At 38.7% G+C, this 21,277-nt stretch overlaps 1 protein-coding gene across 4 annotated transcripts in view; it reads left to right on the plus strand.

Annotated features, from left to right (window-relative positions):
- Positions 1-21,277, plus strand: part of NPNT (nephronectin) — a 76,724-nt gene that overhangs the window by 15,491 nt on the left and 39,956 nt on the right. For 2 of the 4 annotated variants that reach the window (XM_032333068.1, XM_032333069.1), the window contains 2 exons: positions 15,608-15,700; positions 20,167-20,259. In XM_032333068.1, coding sequence (XP_032188959.1) covers positions 15,608-15,700; positions 20,167-20,259 — 186 coding nt within the window. The remainder of the gene's footprint in view (positions 1-15,607; positions 15,701-20,166; positions 20,260-21,277) is intronic. The other 2 variants (XM_032333070.1, XM_032333071.1) reach the window with 1 other exon arrangement.

A 21,277-nucleotide genomic window follows, 5' to 3' on the forward strand; every position in this document is an offset into this window, starting at 1 on the left:
TATGTTTTTTGGAGATGTGTTTATTCTGTTCATAATTATACAAGTTCATTTCATTTCAGTTATTACATTAAACTTTTCCCTTTCAGTTTATTATAATTCCTTTCTCCTGTCTTATGAATCTAATAAATTGACCTCCATTCTAACCTAAAGGACAGTTTATATTTTTAATACTTAAGGAAGGAAATTAAAAAAAAAAAAAAGTCCACCAAATGAAATTACTAACACCAGCCTATCATTAACCTGAGGGAATTGTATCTCATATTCACTAATTCTTGGAAAAATTCAGGTAAGAGATATTTTTATTGTATGAAATATATAAGATGTTATAGTCAGACCTTTGAGTTTTTATGTTATATTGTCTTGGTACATAGAAGATTCCTTTTTAAAAATATTTTTGGAAGTGAATAATGTCACTTAATGAATCACCCTTATGGTGCTTTAGTGGAAAATTTTGGTGAAATACATGAAATTCTTTTTGATGGAATGGGGGCCAAGAAGACAATGTACTTTAAACTGATAGGTGAAAGATACTATCACATGTTTTTAAGAGAGGATTTCAATAAAAACATTTGGGGAAAAAATTGATAGTGCTAGAAATAAAAGTTAAGGAATTTCTTTGTTCAGAGACACTTAAAAAAAATCTCAGTGTATGTATCTCATAAACTGTTAAGAGTCACAGGATTAATGAGAAGAGATAGGGCTGAGATTAAGGAGGCAATGCCAAAGAAAAGTACAATTGACTCGAACAAGAGAGGTTTGCACGAGTACTCTTACGCATGGATTAAAAAAAAAATACAGTATAGTACTATAAATGTATTTTCCTTATAATTTTCCCAGTAGCATTTTCTCTAACTTGTTTTATTGTAAGAAAACCGTATATAGTGTATAACATATAATATATAATACATATAGCATATGCACATATATGTATAATACACAGTATATGACACATATAGCATAAAACTGTTTATGTTATTAGTAAGGCTTTCAATCAACAATAGGCTATTCGTAGTTAAGTTTTGGGGGAATCAAGAGTTACACACAGATTTTTAACTGTAGGCGGGTTGGCACCCCTAATCCCCATGTTGTTCAAGAGTCAGCTGTAGAATGTGGGCTTTGTCACCAACAGATCCAGGTTCAGAACCTCTTCCTGGGACTTACCAACTGGCCATGAGTGCCTCATGCAGGACAGTTCTTGATAAACGTTTGCTATTATTAGCGTGTGGTCAATATATAGAATATATAGAGAGAACAATATATAAAAATATATAGAATACTTTGAATACCACCCTAGTGTTTAATTATATTCCATCCTAATACTCACGGTGTAGCACATTTTTAAAAACATTTGTTTATATGCCCATCTTTTTTTCTAAAAAAATATTTATTTTTTTAGATTTTAGTGGAAGAGTGTGGGGGTGGGGGGGTGCAGAGGGAGAAGAAGAGAGAATCTCAAGCATGCTCTGCTCTGAGCATGAAGCCCAACTTTGGGCTCTATCCCACAACCCTGAGATCATGACCTGAGCCAAAGTCAAGAGTTGGACACCTACCTGACTGTACCATCCAGGAGCCCCTATATGACAATCTTTTGAAAGTAATCAATTGGAAGTAGGAGATTTCCCACATTATTCATTTCTAAAATTAAACTTTCATTGAATAGCTATCTATGTTTCTGAACCATTCCTTTCTCACTTTTCTAATAATATCCATTTGCAAACCTCAGAGTCGAGTCTGGTTTTGATTAGCTAACCAAAGGAAAAGGAACTGGAAGGAAGTAGAACATTTAGAGTTGCTGTGGTTTATTCCACAAACATTTGAGAGCTTACTAGAAGCAAAGAGATAAGTTAGGTGCTGGGAGAGGTACAAAGAGATCCATAGACTCTGTGAGGAGCTAATTTGGTAAGATGATTGTCTCTTATTCCTTCCGGGATTCTAAAGTAGGAAAAAGTGGCAAAGAGTTGAGGTTGCTCAGAGGAAAAGACCCTTCTTGCTGGAGAGGATCAAAGATTTTATGGACTTGGTGGTGTTCAGTTGAGTCCTTCATTGAACTGTGTGTGTGTGTGTGTGTATACACACACTGAGTGCTATTACCTTCATGGTATCTCTGAACTACAGATAACCACTTGCAGATATCATCCCTATAAGATGAAGCTCTAGGCATCCATGTTGTTCAGTGTCAGTGTTGAAGGCCCACATATTAGGACAATACTGGGTAAGAGGTGTGTTTTGATCTCGGATACTGCAAAAACATATCTTAGGGAGCAGGATCCCAGCCCAGGAGTGATGGAGTAGTGGTCCAACTAAATCCTGAGGGATAAGTCAGTCAGGTGAAGGGCACCCTGGCTAGATAGAAAAGTGCATTGAAATGTTAGAAGCCAGAGTGAGGGGTTACATTCTAGGAAGTGTAAGCACCCTACTCTGGTATGGGGTATGTGTTTGAAGGGCATCAGATAAGAGATGCAGTGGAAGAAGTAGCAATGGGCTGACTCATGGAAGGCCTTTGATGTCATCTTAACTAGATCAGCCTTTGTCCCAAAGTTGCAGAGGAACATTGTAATGATGTTAAACAAGGAAATTACATAATCAAATTTATATTTCAGAGGTTGTAAGCTGGGCTAATAGGTCATATCTAGCATACAGGTGAATTTAGTCTCATTCACAGAGATTTTAACATTTCTTGAAATAGTTGCCAGTATTTCACAGGAAACATGGATATCAGGGTTTGCTGAAAAATCAGTAATCCTGCATTACTGCAAGGAATCAGTGGACTGGAGGGGTGTAGCAGCTGTCTGGTTTGGAAAAAGCACGTAGGTCATTGCCATGGGGCTCACTTCTTCAGGGCAAATGCCTGGAACCTGTAGGCACTGAAGGTTGTAGGGCTAATTTCTGAAAGTTCTGATTGGCAATTTAGAGAATAGCTTTTTGAGGCTTGAGGCTTGAGGCTATTACAATAAACCTGACAAGTTAGGTTTTATCGTAAGTAGTAGAGGTAAGAACAGAGAAAAGGATAGGGATTCAAAGATACTTTTAAAAAGGGAGGCGGGTCACCTGGGTGGCTCAGTCCTTGAGCTTCTGCCTTCAACTCAGGTCATGATCCCAGGGTTTTGGGATAGAACCCCACATCAGGTTCCCTGCTCAGTGGGAAGCTTGCTTCTCCCTCTCCCGCTCCCCCTGCTTGTGTTCCCTCTCTTGCTGGGTCTCTCTGTCAAATAAATAAATAAATAAAATTATATATATATATATATATATATATATATATATATATATATATATATATATATGAAAATTAACAAGGAGGGAGAGAGAAGCAGGCAGCATCAGGACAGTGGTGGGGAGCTTGGGCTTTGCAGACAGCCGCCGCTGGTGTGGCAGCCGCTGCCACTCAGAAAGGTGTTTTTGAGAAACTGACTTCACCTTTCTGAACAATAGCTTCTTTTTGGGAAAATAGAGCTAAGAGCCCTATCTCATAGGGTTTTTATGAGGATCAGATGAGAGAGCACTTGGCTCAATAACTGGCTCCATGTTAATTCACATTCAGTAAAATGTTGGCTTTTGTTGATGATGGTGGTTGTGGGAAATGACCAAGATAGAATCCAGGTTGGTGTCCAGGTTCCTGGTGTGTTACTCAGTGACCTAGAGAACATAGAAGAAACTGCAGATGATGACTTCCACTTTGGATGTGGTATGATCTGAGGGCTTGTGAGACTTTGCTGTGGAGGGTTAAGCCGCAGCTTGGATTGGATTCTGGGTCTGGAGCTCGGGGGTGAAATCTGAGCGGGGCTGAGGCTGTGATTTGATGATCTCTCCAGCACTGTCCTCCTACACAAGGGTTCCCTCCCCAGCTTCTTCAGTCAGCATTGATAAGCATCGCTACTGTGTTATAGAGGATCAACTTTAGACTGTATGAAGATTGGGGGAGAGGTAAAAATACTATGTTACATATTGGCTGAAGGTTACCTACTCATTTTAAGTTTTGGAAAAAAAAAATCCTTTCCAGTTTACCATTTTGCCTGGGAGAAAATCACCCTGTATGAATGATACGCCCTGTTTTCCCCCTTTTGGTTGGATCACTATGACTTCTAATTCTAAGCAAATTTTCAACTAAAAGTGAATCATTGTCAGGAATAAGTGACTACACTTATTTTGGAAGTTTGTGTTCTTTCTTAACTGAATACACTGAACACCAGCCCTGCCTCAAGTCCTGGCTTAGATGCTACCTTCTCTTCTCTGCCTTCCTTACTTCAGCAGGGAGAGGTTTCCTTTCCTTGCTCTACACTGAGTTACAACATTTGCATAGAGCCTGTCTCGTGCTGCCCTACACTGTGGTGACTTATGGATCTATGTTTTTGGTTTTCTCCCAGACTGGCTGTTCCATGAAGCTGTTCACTGTGTCTTCTGCATCTTTGTACCCAGGGCAGTAGCTTCCTCTGCACCCTGTCCAGTTCAGTTCAGCTCAGCACACTTTTGAAGGTGTAAGGACCAGACACTTCTACATACAAGGGACAAAAAGGATAAATAGGATGTAATCTTAATAATCAGATTGTGGTTTTCAGAAAGGACAGTTTACTGGGAAAATGAATATATTTAATTTGCCTATCTTATGACCTATGTTATAGTTCATAGATCTTAACTCTTGATTCAGGTTCCCAAAAGAAGCCAATTTACATGCTTGAAGATGCATAAAATATAATCTGTGGCATCTGCTACCAACAGTCCATTGATTGTTCACAGTGATGGATAGACTCCTGATTCTTTGAGGCCAACGACCTCCAGCCTGACACTGCCTTCATTATGAAGGACTATTTTCGGTTATCTAGACCCTGTCACAGTGGACTTCCCTTGTATTTCTAGACCTTCTGCTGCTGTGTCTCTGGATTTGCCTATGCCGCTGGTTCTCGAATGTAAGGCACTTCACCCATCCACGTGGTGAATTGCTCCTCATCCATTAAGATTCAGTTCACATTTCCTCCTATAAGCCTTTCCTGATGTTTTTTCCCTATCCTTACGTCTTTGCAGAGAAATTCCTTCTCTATTCTCTTAATACTTTGTATGCCTGTCATGTCTATCTTTGCCAAGAGACTGTATGCTGTTTCAGAGCAGGTACAGTGTTTTAAAGAGCTCAAAGTTGGGGCGCCTGGGTGGCTCAGTCGATTGAGCATCTGACTCTTGATTTCAGTTCAAGTCATGATCTGGGTGTCCTGAGATCGAGCCCTGCACTGGGCTCTGAGCTCAGCGGGAAGTCTGCTTGAGATTCTCTCCCTCTCCCTCTGCTTCCCCGGCTCTGTAAAATAAATAAATCTTAAAAGATAAATAAAGAGCTCAAAGTGTAATGGAACTAGATAAGGAAAATAACTATGTAATAATGATCATATAGCATGATGTGTATATATTTATATACATATATGTATATAAACATATATAAGTAACTTATGATAGAAGTATGCTTATAAAAGCACTGAGGGCCTTATAGAAAGCACTAAGAAGGGCTTCAGATTCAGAATGAGGGTCTAAAGCAAATCTCTGAGATGGTAACATTTAATCTGAGTAGTACTGAAGCCTGAATGAGTATTAGTCCAGCCGACAATGGAAGGAAGGACATCCCATGGAAAAGCATGGAAGTATCAGAATACATTGTTTTCTGGGGATTGCAGTTGGTTGGTATATATGTGGATGTGATTGCAGAGGAGGCTGGTGGGATCAGCAGGCATCAATTCAGAGCTGTGGTGTCAGCATTTGAGTCACTACGATGAGCTAAGTAAACATGCCTATGCGAGGAGTCAGTGACTGAGTGAGAATAAGGAGGAGAGTGCATAGTCAAGTCACCGGTTTGTGAGGTGCCTCTAATCGTAGATCAGGACTGGTTGCAGTCCACAGTACTGGAGGCTGGGAGGCCACCGCGCCATTACTTACTTAGCCAATCCTTGATCGATGGTCATTTAGGTGGTTACTAAATTTTTGCTTACGCTTCTTCATTAATAAATTTAAGAACAATTAATGAACTAATGTTTTCTTAAAAAACAAAACGAAAACCCAGGAGGCCAAACTGACAAATACCTCATATCCTGTAAATCTCTGCATAGTCACATAGTCATAATCACAAAAGTGATTCCATTTTTTTAATAGTAAATACATGGCTCAACTCATTATAAATATCAGTGGCTCTTTTAAACTTAAGGATTTTGATTGCTGGTGAGAATAGTTACATTAAATTTTGCTGGCCTTCTGTGATGATTGCTCAGTAATCCTCAAAATTACCGCATCATCTCCTCAGCTAAAATAAATAAAAATAATTTTTAACAAAAACAAATATTCTTCATTATATTCTAATGAATTCTTACATTACAATGTCAGATGTCTTATAGATTTTTTTGCTCCTTTCTGAAACCTTTTCTGAGTCTCTTAAACTATGTAATTGATCATTTCCTCTTCTGTATCCTTTACATGTGTCTGTTATGAAGACATCTTTGCTTACTTCTGTTTCCTTACTAGACTTACCCTCTTGAGGATGAGGACTTGGCATCTTACTGATTTTTATTCCCTCAGTTCTTAAAACAGTGTCTTAGACACTGCTACTTTTTCCTCTTTGTCGTCCTTGTAACACTCATTATAGCTAGCATTGTATTGAGCCCTTACTGTGAGATGGGTACTGTCCTAAGTACTTTATTTGGATTTTTCTCTGTTGACATTCCCAACAACTCTATGGCTAAGTTCTATATGCACCCTGTGGGTTTACTATTTCTTTAGTAAAAAAAAAAAAATTCTGGCTACTTTCTCTGGCTTAACCTATGGTATGCATTTTAGAGCGGAGAGAAACTGGGTAATCTGCATAGGTCACATGTTTCCTAAGTAGTAGAGCTGCGACCCCATGAGTCTCAGCACCTGTATTCTTAAGCCCCTCTCCAGAGTGCATTGTTAGGTGAACAGTGGCTCACAAGTTAAGTAATAATATTTGTCAAGGTGTGCATATTATTCTACTGGTGTTTTTATAACTTTTTCCCATTTTTGTATTTGAAAATTTTCAAATCCACAGAAAAGTTGAAACTATAGGAACAGTAAACACCCATATACTCTCTATGTATGACTATTAATACATTGTACATTTTTTTTCTCTCTCTTTCACTGAACCACTTGAAAGTAACTTAGAGACATAATGGCACATAATGCTAAGTATTTCACCATGCATGTCCTGAGAGCAAGGACATTCACCTACATACCACAATATAATTATCATACATAAAAATTTAAACATAGATACAATGATATCATGTAATAAACAATCTATATATAGATTTCCCCGACTATCCCGATAATAATTTTTATGGATTTTTTTTCTTTTGTATCCAGAGCCAATCAAAGATCACTTAGTACATCTAGTTGTCATTCCTTCTTGGTCTCCTTTGATTTGGAACAATTCTGCCACTTTCCTTTACTTTCTCTCTCTCTCTCTCTCTTTTTTTATTTTTTATTTTTTGCTTCTCGACAATGACATTTTTTGAAGAGTCTACATCAGTTGCTTGGTAGAATGTTTCACAGTTGATTCAGGCTAAATTTTTTTTGCAAGAATATTACAAAGGTGATCATGTATTATGATACTCCCTTTCCACATGATGTAGTTCTGTTTTTGGTGATGCTAAATTTGATCACTTGATTAATGTTCTGTCTCTTAGATTTTTCCACTGAAAGTCACCTTCTTTTTATAATGAGGAAGCTGTCAGATGATACATTGAAGCTGTTTGAATATCCTGTTTCCCAACAAACTTCTAAACAGTGAAAGTTTTAAGATCTGTGGAGAATTTTTGCTCAAACTAATTAATTCAATGGTGGTTGTAAAGTCGCCTTTTTCAAGTTCTGTCATTCCTTTTACGTGTTAGGTGTCATTCTTCTGTAAAGAGGAACTCTGTCCTGTTTTAGAATCACTTTGGACGTATGGGATCTTTTGTTATTTAATTGTTACCAAATACTGTCCTTATTTTCCCTGGTGCTCAAATTATCCCAAATTTGGCCAGTGGGAACATCCCAACCAAGCTCCTGTATCCTTTTCACACGTTTCCATCACTCTTTGAATTCATCCCTGCTTTTTGTCACAGCAAAATATTCCAGCCTCCCAGACTCAGCCCTGATTCCTTTTATTATGGTAGGTATTTAGAAAAAAAAAAAAATCTGGGGCTAGGTATGCTTATTTTTGCTCTTAACCTACTTAAAAAACAAAAAACAAAACCTACTTCACACTTCCAAATAAATAGTAACCATTTCTTATGTGTTCATAAAGTCTCATTTGGCATTAATCTAAATTCTGCCTTTGTATCCCATTAGAAGCAGAAACATTAAAATTGCAAATAAACTCAAAATGATAGCACTTTCTAGAAGGTTTTCTAAGTGGAAAGAGATAGTGCTTAATTATGTTAAACAGAAGTTGGTATGAAATACGAAGGTGCAGATGCAGGCACTTATTTTCTTTGGTCAACTTCAAGAATTAAGAGTAAGGTAGTGAGGGGCGCCTGGGTGGCTCAGTTGGTTAAGCATCTGCCTTCGGCTCAGGTCATGATCCCAGGGTCCTGGGATCGAGCCCCACATCTGGTTCCCTGCACTGGTTGCAGGAGTCTGCTTTCCTTCTCCCTCTGCCTGCTGCTCCCCCTGCTTGTCTGTCCATCTGTCTCTCTCTTTTTCTGTCAAATAAATAAATGAAATCTTAAAAAAAAAAAAGTTAGTGAGTGCTGAAATAGGTAATTGGTAAATGACTCTGAATTAGATGTTCCCAAAGACAAAAATAAAGTTGTTGTCACACTACTCTTGGAAGATGACCTTATATAGACCAGAAGCCCTTGGCTTTTTTAACTTCATGCTCTCGATGATCAGTTGATTGATTGACCTAATATTTGACTGTAGTTCATGACTAAGGCCTTAGTAAAAGATAATGTTGGGCACAATGTGTGAGATCAAAAAACCCTGATAGCTGTAGCAGTACTTTAGAAGAGATAGCAGTTACAGACTTCAGGAATCTGTTACAGAATAAGCAGTGGGGTAGAGATCACTTGATATCCATATTCTGGCAAATCTACTTTAATTTTCTCAAATTACAGATTTTGTTCTCAACTGCAACTTTCATTTCCTATACAGGTAACTTAAATACCTTTACGCCTCTGATCACTTTAGCCTCTCCCGCTCTCATCCTGTCTTGCTTAGGGGTTTTCCTCTCCTGTCACCTCCAAAGCCACTCAAAATGCTAAGTTTTCTGGCCTTGTTCCTAACACAAGAAGAACTAGGAGACTGATCATGAGACGGGGCTATGCATTTTTTTCTGAAATTGAGCAAGTCAGTTAACTTTCTGTGCTTTCATTTCTCTGCCGGTTAACTGAGTATAAGGTCTGTCTCTCTCCTGCCTTTTATGGATACTGTGGGAATGAAGCCAGTCACAGAAAATGTGTTCTGTATCACTGAGAGCATTTAACACATAGTATTTTGTCATGATAACAATCAGAGGCACTTTTATTTCAGTTTTTACCACAGCAGGAATTTAGATTTGAAAATAGGATAATGGACACCAGAGTACAGAATATTGCGAAGGCTGCAGAGTTGTTTTCCCCTGGAGATCTTAAAATCCATAGGATTTTTTCCTCTAGATTTGGTCATACCTATGCCATGGGGTAGGTGAAGGCCCTTTCCACTGGAGCGCTATGGAATTCTGTTTCCCGTCCTTTGGCCCTATGAGTACAGCGCTGAGCTGTTTCCTGTTTCTTTCAACAACTGTGTCTCTTCCAAGGCCAAATGCCCCGTGAAAAAGCTATTCCTCCTCATATGTTCCTATTCCCTCATAATGAGTTCTTCCATAGCTGGGTTCTCCGAAGCTTGTGAGATGTGATGACAGCTCTCTGAACTCTCCCAGTTTTGTATCTGTTCATTTTCCTGCCTGCCCTTGCCTACTTCTATATCCCCTTTGTTTCTAAATCACACACCCTGGAGGACAAGGATTGTTGTTCTGCTGCATCTGACAAGCAGCTTGATGTAGATGGCAAAAATCACACGTGATGCTTGGGACTCTAAAGACAATCTTATTTACATTAGAAAGCCCTTCTGAAGTTCCTAATGACACCTGTGGTTGAATTGGCTTTTCCCTTGTCACTCTCCAGAGCCATCGCCTGCTTGGGCATCTCAGCATGTCCTGATTTCTTCAAATGTTGGTACTTGACACCCACCATAATTGGTTTACGTGAGAAATATTATATAGAACTGAGGTGGGAGTTTTACTGTCCCCTAACTTATTTGAAAACTCATTTCATGGGTCTCTCAGAACCCCTGTTACATCAGGATGAATTTCCGAGGGTAAGATTGTAGATTGCAGTCCCACAGAAGAGATGTGGAGCTATGTCTGCTTTGCCAGTTGAAACGTGTTTCTTTTTCTAGTTCAAAAAGTGACAGGTTATTTTAAGGATGCTTTGGAGATGATGCTGTAAGAATGTTAGTAAATTTTGAGTGTCGTTTGCCCATTTGGGCTTAATTCTGGCATCCAATTTTTGGGGGATAAATTTATCATTATTGGCTGTGTGATCCTCACCTTTTATTTACTGAGTTGCTAAACCATATGTGATAAAAGAGGAACGTGGGCCACCAAGATCGAACGGCCCAAAGTTCTCTCCGATCCATGTGAAGGTTAGAGGAGCAACACTTCTTTTTCCCATTAACCTTTAGCACCAAGAGACACGTGATTTTCTTTAAATCGAGTGTATCACCTGTCTTTGATGTTTTTAGAAGAGCACTCTAAAGTGGACAGTGTATACATGTATTAAACCACTTAATCTTTTGACTTGGGTTTTTTATGCCCCTGACCTGCCATCCGCAGTGGGTTGTAAGGGTTGGTATATGATGATTGCCGAAAGCTCATGTTACACAGTGGAGAGGATGACCAAGAGGGGGACCAGTTTAACAGAAGTTGGAAGAGTGTTTCTCTCATTTCAAGATGAATATGTATCTTTTAATCTAGTTTTTGAGATTTAGAAATGAAATTCTTTAGATATTTCTATGATGGTTTTTTAAAGATTTTATTTATTTATTTGACAGACAGAGATCACAAGTAGGCAGAGAGGCAGGCAGAGAGAGAGGAAGGGAAGCAGCTCCCCGTTGAGCAGAGAGCCCGATGCAGGCCTCGATCCCAAGACCCTGAGATCATGACCCGAGCCAAAGGCAGAGGCTTTAACCCACTGAGCCACCCAGGTGCCCCGTACTTCTATGATTATACGGTATCATAGATGTAAAATAAATTTGACAAGTTGTATTTTGTTCCTAGGATCTACTCCTAATATTTCTATCCTAAATGTGTACCAAAGAAAACATTTGCAAGCTTGATAATAAACACAGATGAAGTCAGATTCCATGACTTTGTGTTCAAGGGTAGTCCATTAGGAATTGTATTTAGCTGCAAGTAACAATGACACAAGAAACAGTACCCTAAATTGCTAGGATGCTAAGTTAGGGTAACTGTTATGACTTATTGCTCTCCTTCTCAGGATCATAAAGTGGTCACTGTAGTTCAGTGACTGGTCAGCCCCCTTTTAAAGTAGCATTCCAAAAACCCCACCCAATAACTTCTGTTTACCTACAATCAGCAGAATTTAGTCACTTGGCTACCCAGATCTACCAGGGAAGATAGGGAATGTAGTTTTCCATTGTTACCTCATTCCCCACTCCCAAAACAAGCAAACAGTAATGCCATCCTAATTTAAAAAAAAAGGGAAAAATAGATACCGGTAAGCACCCAGCAATTGCTGCCACCAGTGCCTTTTATGATTTGTCCTAATCCTCCTTTTGATCTCCTCTGCTGTTGTAAGCACTTTACAGTGTAGCTCAGCCAAAACACTTGGCACTCACTGAGAAAACCTTTCCCTCCCTTCCCCTACCCTCTGTGCATATTCTGAAAGGCTTTTGTCTTCCAACCCAATCATCTCAACCTCTTAACCTCTAGGGCATTGCTCAGATGACAATTTCCTAGGGGAGGACCGTAGTCATAGTTGTTATGATTATACTATGTAATGATCCTCCTGCCCCTCTCCCCTTTCTTCTTTCATCTCCTTTCTCTGAGTTCTTGGTCAGTTTGGGCCAATGCATTCTAGCTGCACAGCTAATGTCTCATATCCTCAGTGACTCTCATCCCCACTCCCCGACACTTGCCTACTGTAATACATATAGGTAACAAGTGTTCAACGTATGTTTATTGAATCCATCGCAGACCCAATGCCAGCAAGATAATAGGAAGAAGTTCTTTTATGCAACATTTTCCTGAATGTTTTCTTTTTGTAAGAAAAAAAAAATTGGTGATACCAACATTTTTTTTTTTTTAAGATTTTATTTATTTATTTGACAGACAGAGATCACAAGTAGGCAGAGAGGCAGGCAGAGAGAGAGAGAGAGGGAAGCAGGCTCCCTGCTGAGCAGAGAGCCCGATGCAGGGCTCGATCCCAGGACCCTGAGATCATGACCTGAGCCAAAGGCAGCGGCTTAACCCACTGAGCCACCCAGGAGCCCCGGTGATACCAACATTTTGAATATCCTATCCCATTAGTAGCTGTTGGCTAATATATAGGTCCTTGGTCACTTCAGTGAACAGTCTGTTGGGTAGAAGTGCAGATAGCAGTTTGTTTGAGAATTACACTCTAAGCATGTAAGAAACATTAACTGTCTTGGCCTCTTGGAATGTGTGCATTTGATGTGCCCAAGATTAGGGCGCTGAAAACAAACAACAAGAAAGGGTGGGGGCAATAAAAACTTTGTTCCTCTACAGCACCTGGAAGGACGATAAATGGATGGTCATCAAGCTAGTCAAGGGGTCAGAAGGCAAAACAGCCTACACCTGGAGTTTGTTTCCTAACCTGTCCTCTTCTCAATAACCTTTTCTTTCTTTTTTTTTTTTTTTAAAGATTTCATTTATTTATTTGACAGACGGAGATCACAAGTAGGCAGAGAGGCAGGCAGAGAGAGAAGGGGGAAGCAGGCTCCCTGCTGAGCAGAGAGCCCAATGCGGGGCTCAATCCCAGGGCTCTGGGATCATGACCTGAGCTGAAGGCAGAGGCTTTAACCCACTGAGCCACCCAGGCGCCCCAACTTTTCATGTTCTTAAGTGGTACTTCCTAAACTACTTTTTCATGTTTTTAGAGGTATTTTCAAATTCCAGCTATGTGGGGGGATTATTAATTCAACTCATACTTACTGATTTTGAGATTTTATTTTTGTTAAATTATGACCCTCTGGGTGCTTCAGTGATAATTGATTCATTCAGGTTGTGTTCATATATAAATGTTAAAAATTATGGCAAATCTTTTTTTAAGATTTAAAAATCTTTAACTTGTATTTCTTGGTTATGGGGCCTGGAAATTATATAAAGACTGGTTTGTTTCTGGGACTTACTTTAAAAACTGCATCTAAACCATCTACTCATGTACAGTTGGCTGAAGAATAATTTTGGAAGGCCCTTCTATATAGATTATGTCTTCTCACAGATCTGAACAAAATTGCTTTCTTTTTAATTTCATGCCATATCTAAAATGAGATTTTAAGAGTTTTCCAAGGGAAATTTGCATTTCTCTTATCATTTGCGCCTTCTACTCTGCTCATCCCTTCTTTCTGCAAGCTTTTTAATACTTCCGAGCAGCACTGTCTAAGGGTTAGTAGTGATAGGGTCCAGGTGGGCTGACAAACAAGCAGGAAAGGCTTGAAGTAAGATTGGCAAATAAGCCCCAAAGAGTGCCAGGTGAGGGAAAGGTCAGCGAGGGTTAAGTAAGGAAATGTAGAAAACACCAGAAATAACTTGCCCCTCAGTTTTACAGGAGTATTTGAGTTTTGAAGGAAACGAAGCTTGAGAATTGTGATAGAGGAAACTAGGAGCACATCCCAGAATGAATACAGCCTTGGCTGATACGGAAAGTCAAGTCTGGGACCTTAGAACTCAGGGTCATTGTCAACTCCATTCCCTTTGGGCGTCAAGATGTGTCGACTCTCACTCAATGCTTCCTGAAGCCCATCTTTTCTGTAGCAAACAGATCATGCCTTTCTCATGACACCTAGACTTTTTCTAGTCTATCCCTCATATCACCACCAAGTTAATATCCCTAGACTTTTATTTTTGTCGGGTCATTCTCATGATGATGATGATAAACTTGCAGAAACTTCCCATTTCCTATAAAGTATATATTCCTTAGCCTGAAATTTAGGGAACATCATCATTTGACACCACTCACCTATGATTGTCTTTGCCTCATTTTTCCACTGACATTAAGCTATCTCTTTCACTTGATTCTGCCTCGGTGCCCTGTGAGTAAATGATAGTGTTTTGCTATATAACTCTCCTTACCTTGGAGAATCTTCCCCTTCTCTGTCTTCCCATGTGTGAAGAACCAACTCAAGTCTTTTTTGAGGCTTTCTGTACGAGTCTGTGAATATGCTTATGGGATGATGGCTTCACAAATTTCATATGTGCCGCCCATTTTGCTCGTTAACATATGTTGTGCTAAATGAAAAGTGATGATTTTGTCTCTTCATCTATGTCGTAAGCTCTTTGAGACTAGTGACAATGCTATACAATGAATTTTCTCCTATTTTCACATCTGGCATAGCACCGTGCACCAATTCAGTGTACAGCAAGCTCTCTCAGTCTGGCACCATCACACTTTGGCTGGGTAATCTGTTTGTAGGACGTTTAGAGCATCCCTGTATTCTGCCTGCCAGATGCCAGCAGTACCCTCTCCCCTGGGTGACAACCAAAAATGTCTTTGTTTTTATCAAATGTTCCAGAGAGGACAAAGATGGCTCAGTGGAGAGCCCCTGGTATAGAGTAAACAAAAAATTCTGACCAGTGTCTTGGCAGGAATGGAAGACTGAAAGCTTGGAGTGATGTTTTATAGCATTTTGCCATCCTGAGGAAAGACAAACTCGGTTGGTAGAAGATCATAAAAGTAAAATAGAACTTCCTGTTTGCTATGATAGGTCATGGCAAGGGTTACGGCAATTGTACTACGCCAGGGTTAAGAATGATCAGAATGACAGAAGTATTCTTAAGTGGGAGTTCCAAAAATACTGAGTTTTGGGTTTTATTTCATTTAGAACCATTTCATACTAGAAGTAGCATTTCTAGTAAAATAAGTATTATTTAGTGGGAAGTTTATCTGAAGTTCACATATGCCCATATCTTTGGACTGAGAACTACTTTTGAAGCATATTTGGGGGAACACATTTGAAATTTGTGATACAGGTTATTATAAAGTTGTAACTATTGACAAACATCAGTTGTGTTTATTCATAGTTTACCTATTTAAACATTTTTTCACTGTTTTTTTCACTATTTTAACATTGCACTTAGGCTTAGCCAATTTTCCAGACCCAAGTGATTCACACACATGAACACACACACACACACACACACACACACATACCTCAGATGTATGTGAGACTACTAAGTCTAAAGAGTCCTTACCACTCCAAGACATAGTGATTTTCATATTTCTGCTACTCTGATGTAAGTTCCTAGTCTTCTCTTTGATTATCAAACTACTACATGACATGGATGCTGTCTGGTTGATGTCCTGCTGACCTAGAAATAATGCATGATGTCCTCTTTTCACAGCTGTCTGCCAGCCACAGTGCAAACATGGTGAATGTATTGGACCCGACAAGTGCAAATGTCATCCCGGATATGCTGGAAAGACCTGCAATCAAGGTAGGAAACCAGTTTGACACAGATTAACAATCATAAGCCCCCTCTGTTTCTGCCTCATGTAAAAGTTTTAGGTTCTCAGGCCAAACCATTTTTCCATGGCTTTTGTTTCTAAAACATGTGATCTGCCATTTTCTGAAAGATAAAAATATAACGGTAAACCTTAAAATACATTTCATCAGATTTCATCCTCTTATTCCTAGTCACAGATTCTAATTAAAATGTATTTTAAATAAGAGAATCACAGCATCAGTCATGTAGAAACCTAATAATCTGCTAGTCCTCATTCTCCCAGGAGCTTAGTGGAGAAGCCCTGGAAAATTGTGGGCCTCTTTGGACCCACCCCAGTGAGAAGGAACCCCTTCAGTGCTCAAGTCAGGTTGGAAATCTGACTCGAAATTTTGAGGTCCCTTCAAACTCTGGGCCCTTTGATCTTTGAGATTAAATTCCCTTCAGCTGTTACCAGTTTACAAAGTTCCTCTGAGAAATAAAGATTTTAACAGACTTATTTTTGTTTAAAGTTGCTTATAAAAGCAGATATTCACTTAGCACAGTGCCCCAGGTATTTTATATATATTGTTTATTTTCATTATTACAGTGTCAGGAGGTAGAATGTTATTCATGATAATTAAGTGATAAAGAATTTTTATTTCTCATTGGAAAAGATATCAGGGATATTAAGTGTCTGGTCGAAGTTCATAGAATTAGTTGGTAAAAGACCTAGTATGTCTACTTAGAACTGTTGTCCATATAATTCATATTTTCTCTGTTAGTTTTGTTTCAGATGAGAAAATATTATTGCAAATGTGAACTTCTGACTTGGGCTAACAAATCTGACAAAGCTTGTCTTTTTAGTTAATTTCTACCCCAAATGTTCTATTATTAGGAGTAAAAAAAACCCCATAAATAAAAGCTGGGGTTAGATTTCACCAGAAAGATACAAGGATAAAAGAGTCCATTTTTCATTTATTTCTTAAATTGAAGTGACCCTTTCTGTCCTTTCCAGTGTTGAATGAAACAGTTACATGCGACCTGACTGTCTCATAGATAATTACTTGACCTCATCAGATATGGAGGTGATATTGTTGAAGCACTCCTGTTCTTCAATATCTGATACTCCTTGATATGTCTCATGTAAACTCAGGATTTATGGGCATAATTTCAAGAACCAGAGCACTGGTGTTTGAAAAAGTATAAGGAATTGTTCCTGAACTATAAGATGACATCTATGCTAATGAAATGTGACATGTCCAATGGTAGGAGAAACTGTCATTGTCAAGTGTATTCTGTATTATCTGTTATTTGATTAACTGATTTTTTTTCCAATGCTGTTTTTATAATATATTTTAACTTGGAAGTTACCAAACATACCAGGAAAGTCTTTTAGAAGTAAATAGAGTTTTTGTTATCTCAGTTTACTTCTTTTAAAAATCCTTTTGACTTTCCTTCCCCTGTCTAAGTTTACAAGTAGTGACATGTCCGGTTCTGATTATTGAGTTATCGGTGTGCATCTGAGACTTCCAGCATGCTTCCCTTTTTAAAGTGGAGAAAATAAACCATCAGAGGTTTCATTAATATGTCAGTACCATAAAACTTTGTTGTCCCGATGCCAGGAGTTATACAAAGAAGGTTATTATAAGAAGCCACTGTTGAGATTGCAGAGAAATCCATTTAAATTTATTTGCAGGAGCTACATCAACTTTAATATGCTTCAAGGACACTGAAACTATTATTGTAACAAGGATCTATCTCTGGGTATCTCCTGTTTTCAGAAAACCAGTTTATCATGTACTTTTTACTGTAATACATACCTGTTTCTCTGAAGAAAAATGGAAATGTACTGAGTTTATGTCTTGCCTCCTAAAACTATATTCCTTAGGGGAAAGAGGATTTCATTAGTAGCAAAGTGGGATTTTACACCTGCGAAAACTAGTGCTGACACTGAAAATGTAATTTCAAGCCCAATCTTGAATATAAGACTACAGCTTACAGTAGAACTATGTGTTTTGATCATCTTTTTCTCTGTCTTCCATAACAAAAAAGCAATGTGGTTGAGTTCCCGATGGCATGTGGTTTGTGCTCTTTTAGACCCTTTATGGTCTCTGATTTCTGGGTCCCTGAAAACTATTACTAAAATGATTTGCACATGGTAAGGGCACGTCAACTATTTGCTCAGTGAATGATAGTTTCATGTAATGGTTCTTTGTCCTGAACACTTGTAAAGGGTTCCCCAGAGCTGTCCGGCACAACACCTTAGGCAGCCTCTGAATCTGTGGCCTGAGAACACTGGTCAGGGTGAGGGGCGGCTGCAAAGGCCTGGTGAAGGCAACAACTGTTGAGAGACACCAAGAAACGTGACTAGAGCAAGTAGTCTCTATCAGATACACGCAAATCAATGGAGACTGTTTTTTATCTGGACCATACATCTTAAGAATCTGGTAAATACATCTCAGAAATATGAGAACTCAAACAGGTTTCTTTTTTCTTGAGGAGAGAAACGTTAAGAAGAGGTATAGTTAAACTATACCTATACAGTTCTATACAGAACTATATAGTTCTTTCACAGAACTGGCAATTAGCTTCTGAGTAAAAGTAGGTTTCTATATGCTGGATAATTGAACAGAATGATAAATGAAAAGAGCAAAAAAAAAAAAAGTAGGTTTCTGAGTAAGGCAAATACTTGCTAAAAAAATTGTTGCAAGTGGTGTACTGTGAGAAATAATCTCCTGGAAACGATTGGTGGAGTAAATAGCTTGTGTAAATGGCCAGCATTTAACCAGTGCCCTCTCAGAACTGCCTGGGGAGCCTCCCAGAGAGCAGGGCAAGCCCACATGCGAACTGTCTAAATTTAATAGCCTTGTTGCAAGAGGGTGAGTCTGCTGTTGTGGGCTTTCTTTTCCCTTGGAGTCATTTCTAGATTTGCCGTAGCTAGATCACATATAAAATCATAGGCTTGGGCTGATCATTAGCCTGTCCTATACGGCACATGGCGCCTCTCACAATAATGAAACTCTAACTTGGACTCTGGCAAGATTTGCTTTCTTTTTCCCCACCTCATTTCTCTGGGAATTTTTTTCCTTCAGGTCTTTCCTCTTTGAGTCTCTGTACCCACACAAATTCTCTTTCCCTTCAGCCAAAAAGGGATACTGTTATAGATAATAACATTTTTATAACTTTCCCATTAGGGAACGATTTTTATCACATAAAATGTCCTATCATTGCATATTTTCAGAAATAAAAGACTTAGGTTTTTGAATGCACGATGTGCTTTATAATGATTTCTGAAGAAACAATTTATAAATATCAGATCCTAACGTTTTGACAAAGTTTATGTTTCATATGTTGAATTCCTCACCCCAAGAAAAGAACCAGTAACTTGTAGCCCAGAACTATACAGTAAACTTTAGTGGCTTATGTAAATCTGAAAGTTGATTGCCTTTATTACTCCTAATATTTTTTTTAAAGATGTATTTATTTATTTGACAGAAAGAGATCACAAGTAGGCAGAGAGGCAGGCAAAGAGAGAGAGAGAGGGAAGTAGGCTCCCTGCTGAGCAGAGAGCCCAATGTGGGACTCGATTTCAGGACCCTGAGATCATGACCTGAGCCGAAGGCAGCAGCTTAGCCCACTGAGCCACCCAGGGCCCCTATTACTCCTAATATTAAGGTAATTTCTGACAGCCTTACTTTTTGAAAGATGGATAGTTTCAACCCAGAAACCAGTGTTCATTTAATTTGAAAGTTTAACTGGCTGTTAATACTATGAAAGTCTTAAAACAGGAGGTGATTGCCTTTTTGAGTCCACTTGTGAGTCTTACCCATCTTATATCATTTTGATAAGGTAATAATGGCAATAGTTAACCTTTGTATGAAGTTTATTATCTATTCCTACTAAATGGGACCTAAACATAACATAAGTTCTTACATTTGAATGAAAACATTGATGAAGTACCATGCTATTTATTTTAAAAAGCTCTTTATGCAAATCATAAATTTGCACATAATTTGGGGGTATTTTAAATTATTGGACAACATAATAGAGGAAAAAAGTCTTAAGTTGGACCTTAGTGTCACTAAACAGAGCAGGTTGATTGTAATTAATACTTGTGTAATCTGCTTTCTGAGTTTTCTCTCTTTGTTGATGACTAAAATAATGCTTTAAAAAATGACCATCTCTTCTTTGGTGGTTTCTATAAAGAGTGGTGTGAGAATGATGTATGTGCATGTGTGCAAAACGTACGTGTGATTTTTGGGAAGCAAGATGGGAGGGATAAATTTTAAGGAAAAAAAATTCAAATTTTAAAAAGAGAAACTGGACAAACTAGAAACCTGTTTTAAAAAGCATGTACAACATCTTTGCGAACTCCACCAACTTGATGTAATTGTTTAATATATACTTATAAAGATTTTTAGGGTTAAAAATGACATCAGTTCAAAGTTGACTCTTATTACCTTCTTCCTGGTGTGAAGATGAACACCTCTACCCAACTCCTCTTGACCAAGGCAGTGAACAGCCTCTTTTCCAACCCCTGGATCATCAAGCCACAAGTTTGCCTTCAAGGGGTGAGCGTGCCTTCTCTCAGGTGGGCTGCACTCCCACCCACGCAGCTTCCTGCAGTTTTGTCACTTCTTGCAAATGTTCTCAAGACCTGCCCCGGGAGTACCCAGCCTTCAGCATCCTGAGCATGTAAAGCCAGCGGCAGGAGTACCCCCTGCTGAGCCTCCACTGTCCTTTCACTGCCTCAAATATTGCTTCTCTTTTCCTTTTCTGGGTTCAGAATGTTTTCTAAAAGCCAGATGGCAAAATAACTTTGATTTTCATAGGTGAAGTCAGGAATTCCAGAGCAAAGGAGATGGGGGATTTGATGGCTCGGGCTACGTGGATTTCAGAAGTGATGAAGTCCTCTTCCCCACTGCCACATTTGGAGAGTTTTAGGTTACCTGGAAATCAAACCATACATTAACTTCCTTCTTTTGGTGTGCATTTTGTAACATTAGAAAGCCTAAGTTCTGGTTAAGTATAGCCTTTAAGTAGCTCTGTGATTATGAGCAAGTCATTTAATGGTCTGAGTCTTAGCCAACCAGTTAGTTTCAGGGGGAGAATACTTCCTGCCCTGTTCACCTGCAGGGCTGGTGTGGGAACAGGAACACCAAAAATATCTGTGTTTTCATTGCAATGGAAAGTCTTGTACAAAAGTTAGATGGCAGATGATTTTACAGTTTTTGTTCTAAAAAGATGGTATCCTTCATCCATAGGTTTGGTATTTTAGAACGACTGAATTGAAACCATTGAAATTATTAATTATTGTCTCTCCACTGATAGGAAACTTAATGCAACTTGAGTATCTTCTGCATAAAGAATTAGGGCAATAAGATGAATTTCAACAGTGATAGTTTCAAGAATAAAGGTTATGGCAGTCGACATACTGACGTCTGTTTGCCTATGACCTCCACTTTAGTCATATAAAGTGTAAAAGGTTAACTTTGAGACATTGCCCAGTTTAAGGATCAAAAGAGAAAAAAGTCCAAATACATTAAATGAATGAAAGATTATTTTCCTTAAAAATCCATTGGATTAGCT

Source organism: Mustela erminea, chromosome 2, assembly GCF_009829155.1.
Source record: "Mustela erminea isolate mMusErm1 chromosome 2, mMusErm1.Pri, whole genome shotgun sequence".
In the NCBI taxonomy this organism is placed as follows: domain Eukaryota; kingdom Metazoa; phylum Chordata; class Mammalia; order Carnivora; family Mustelidae; genus Mustela; species Mustela erminea.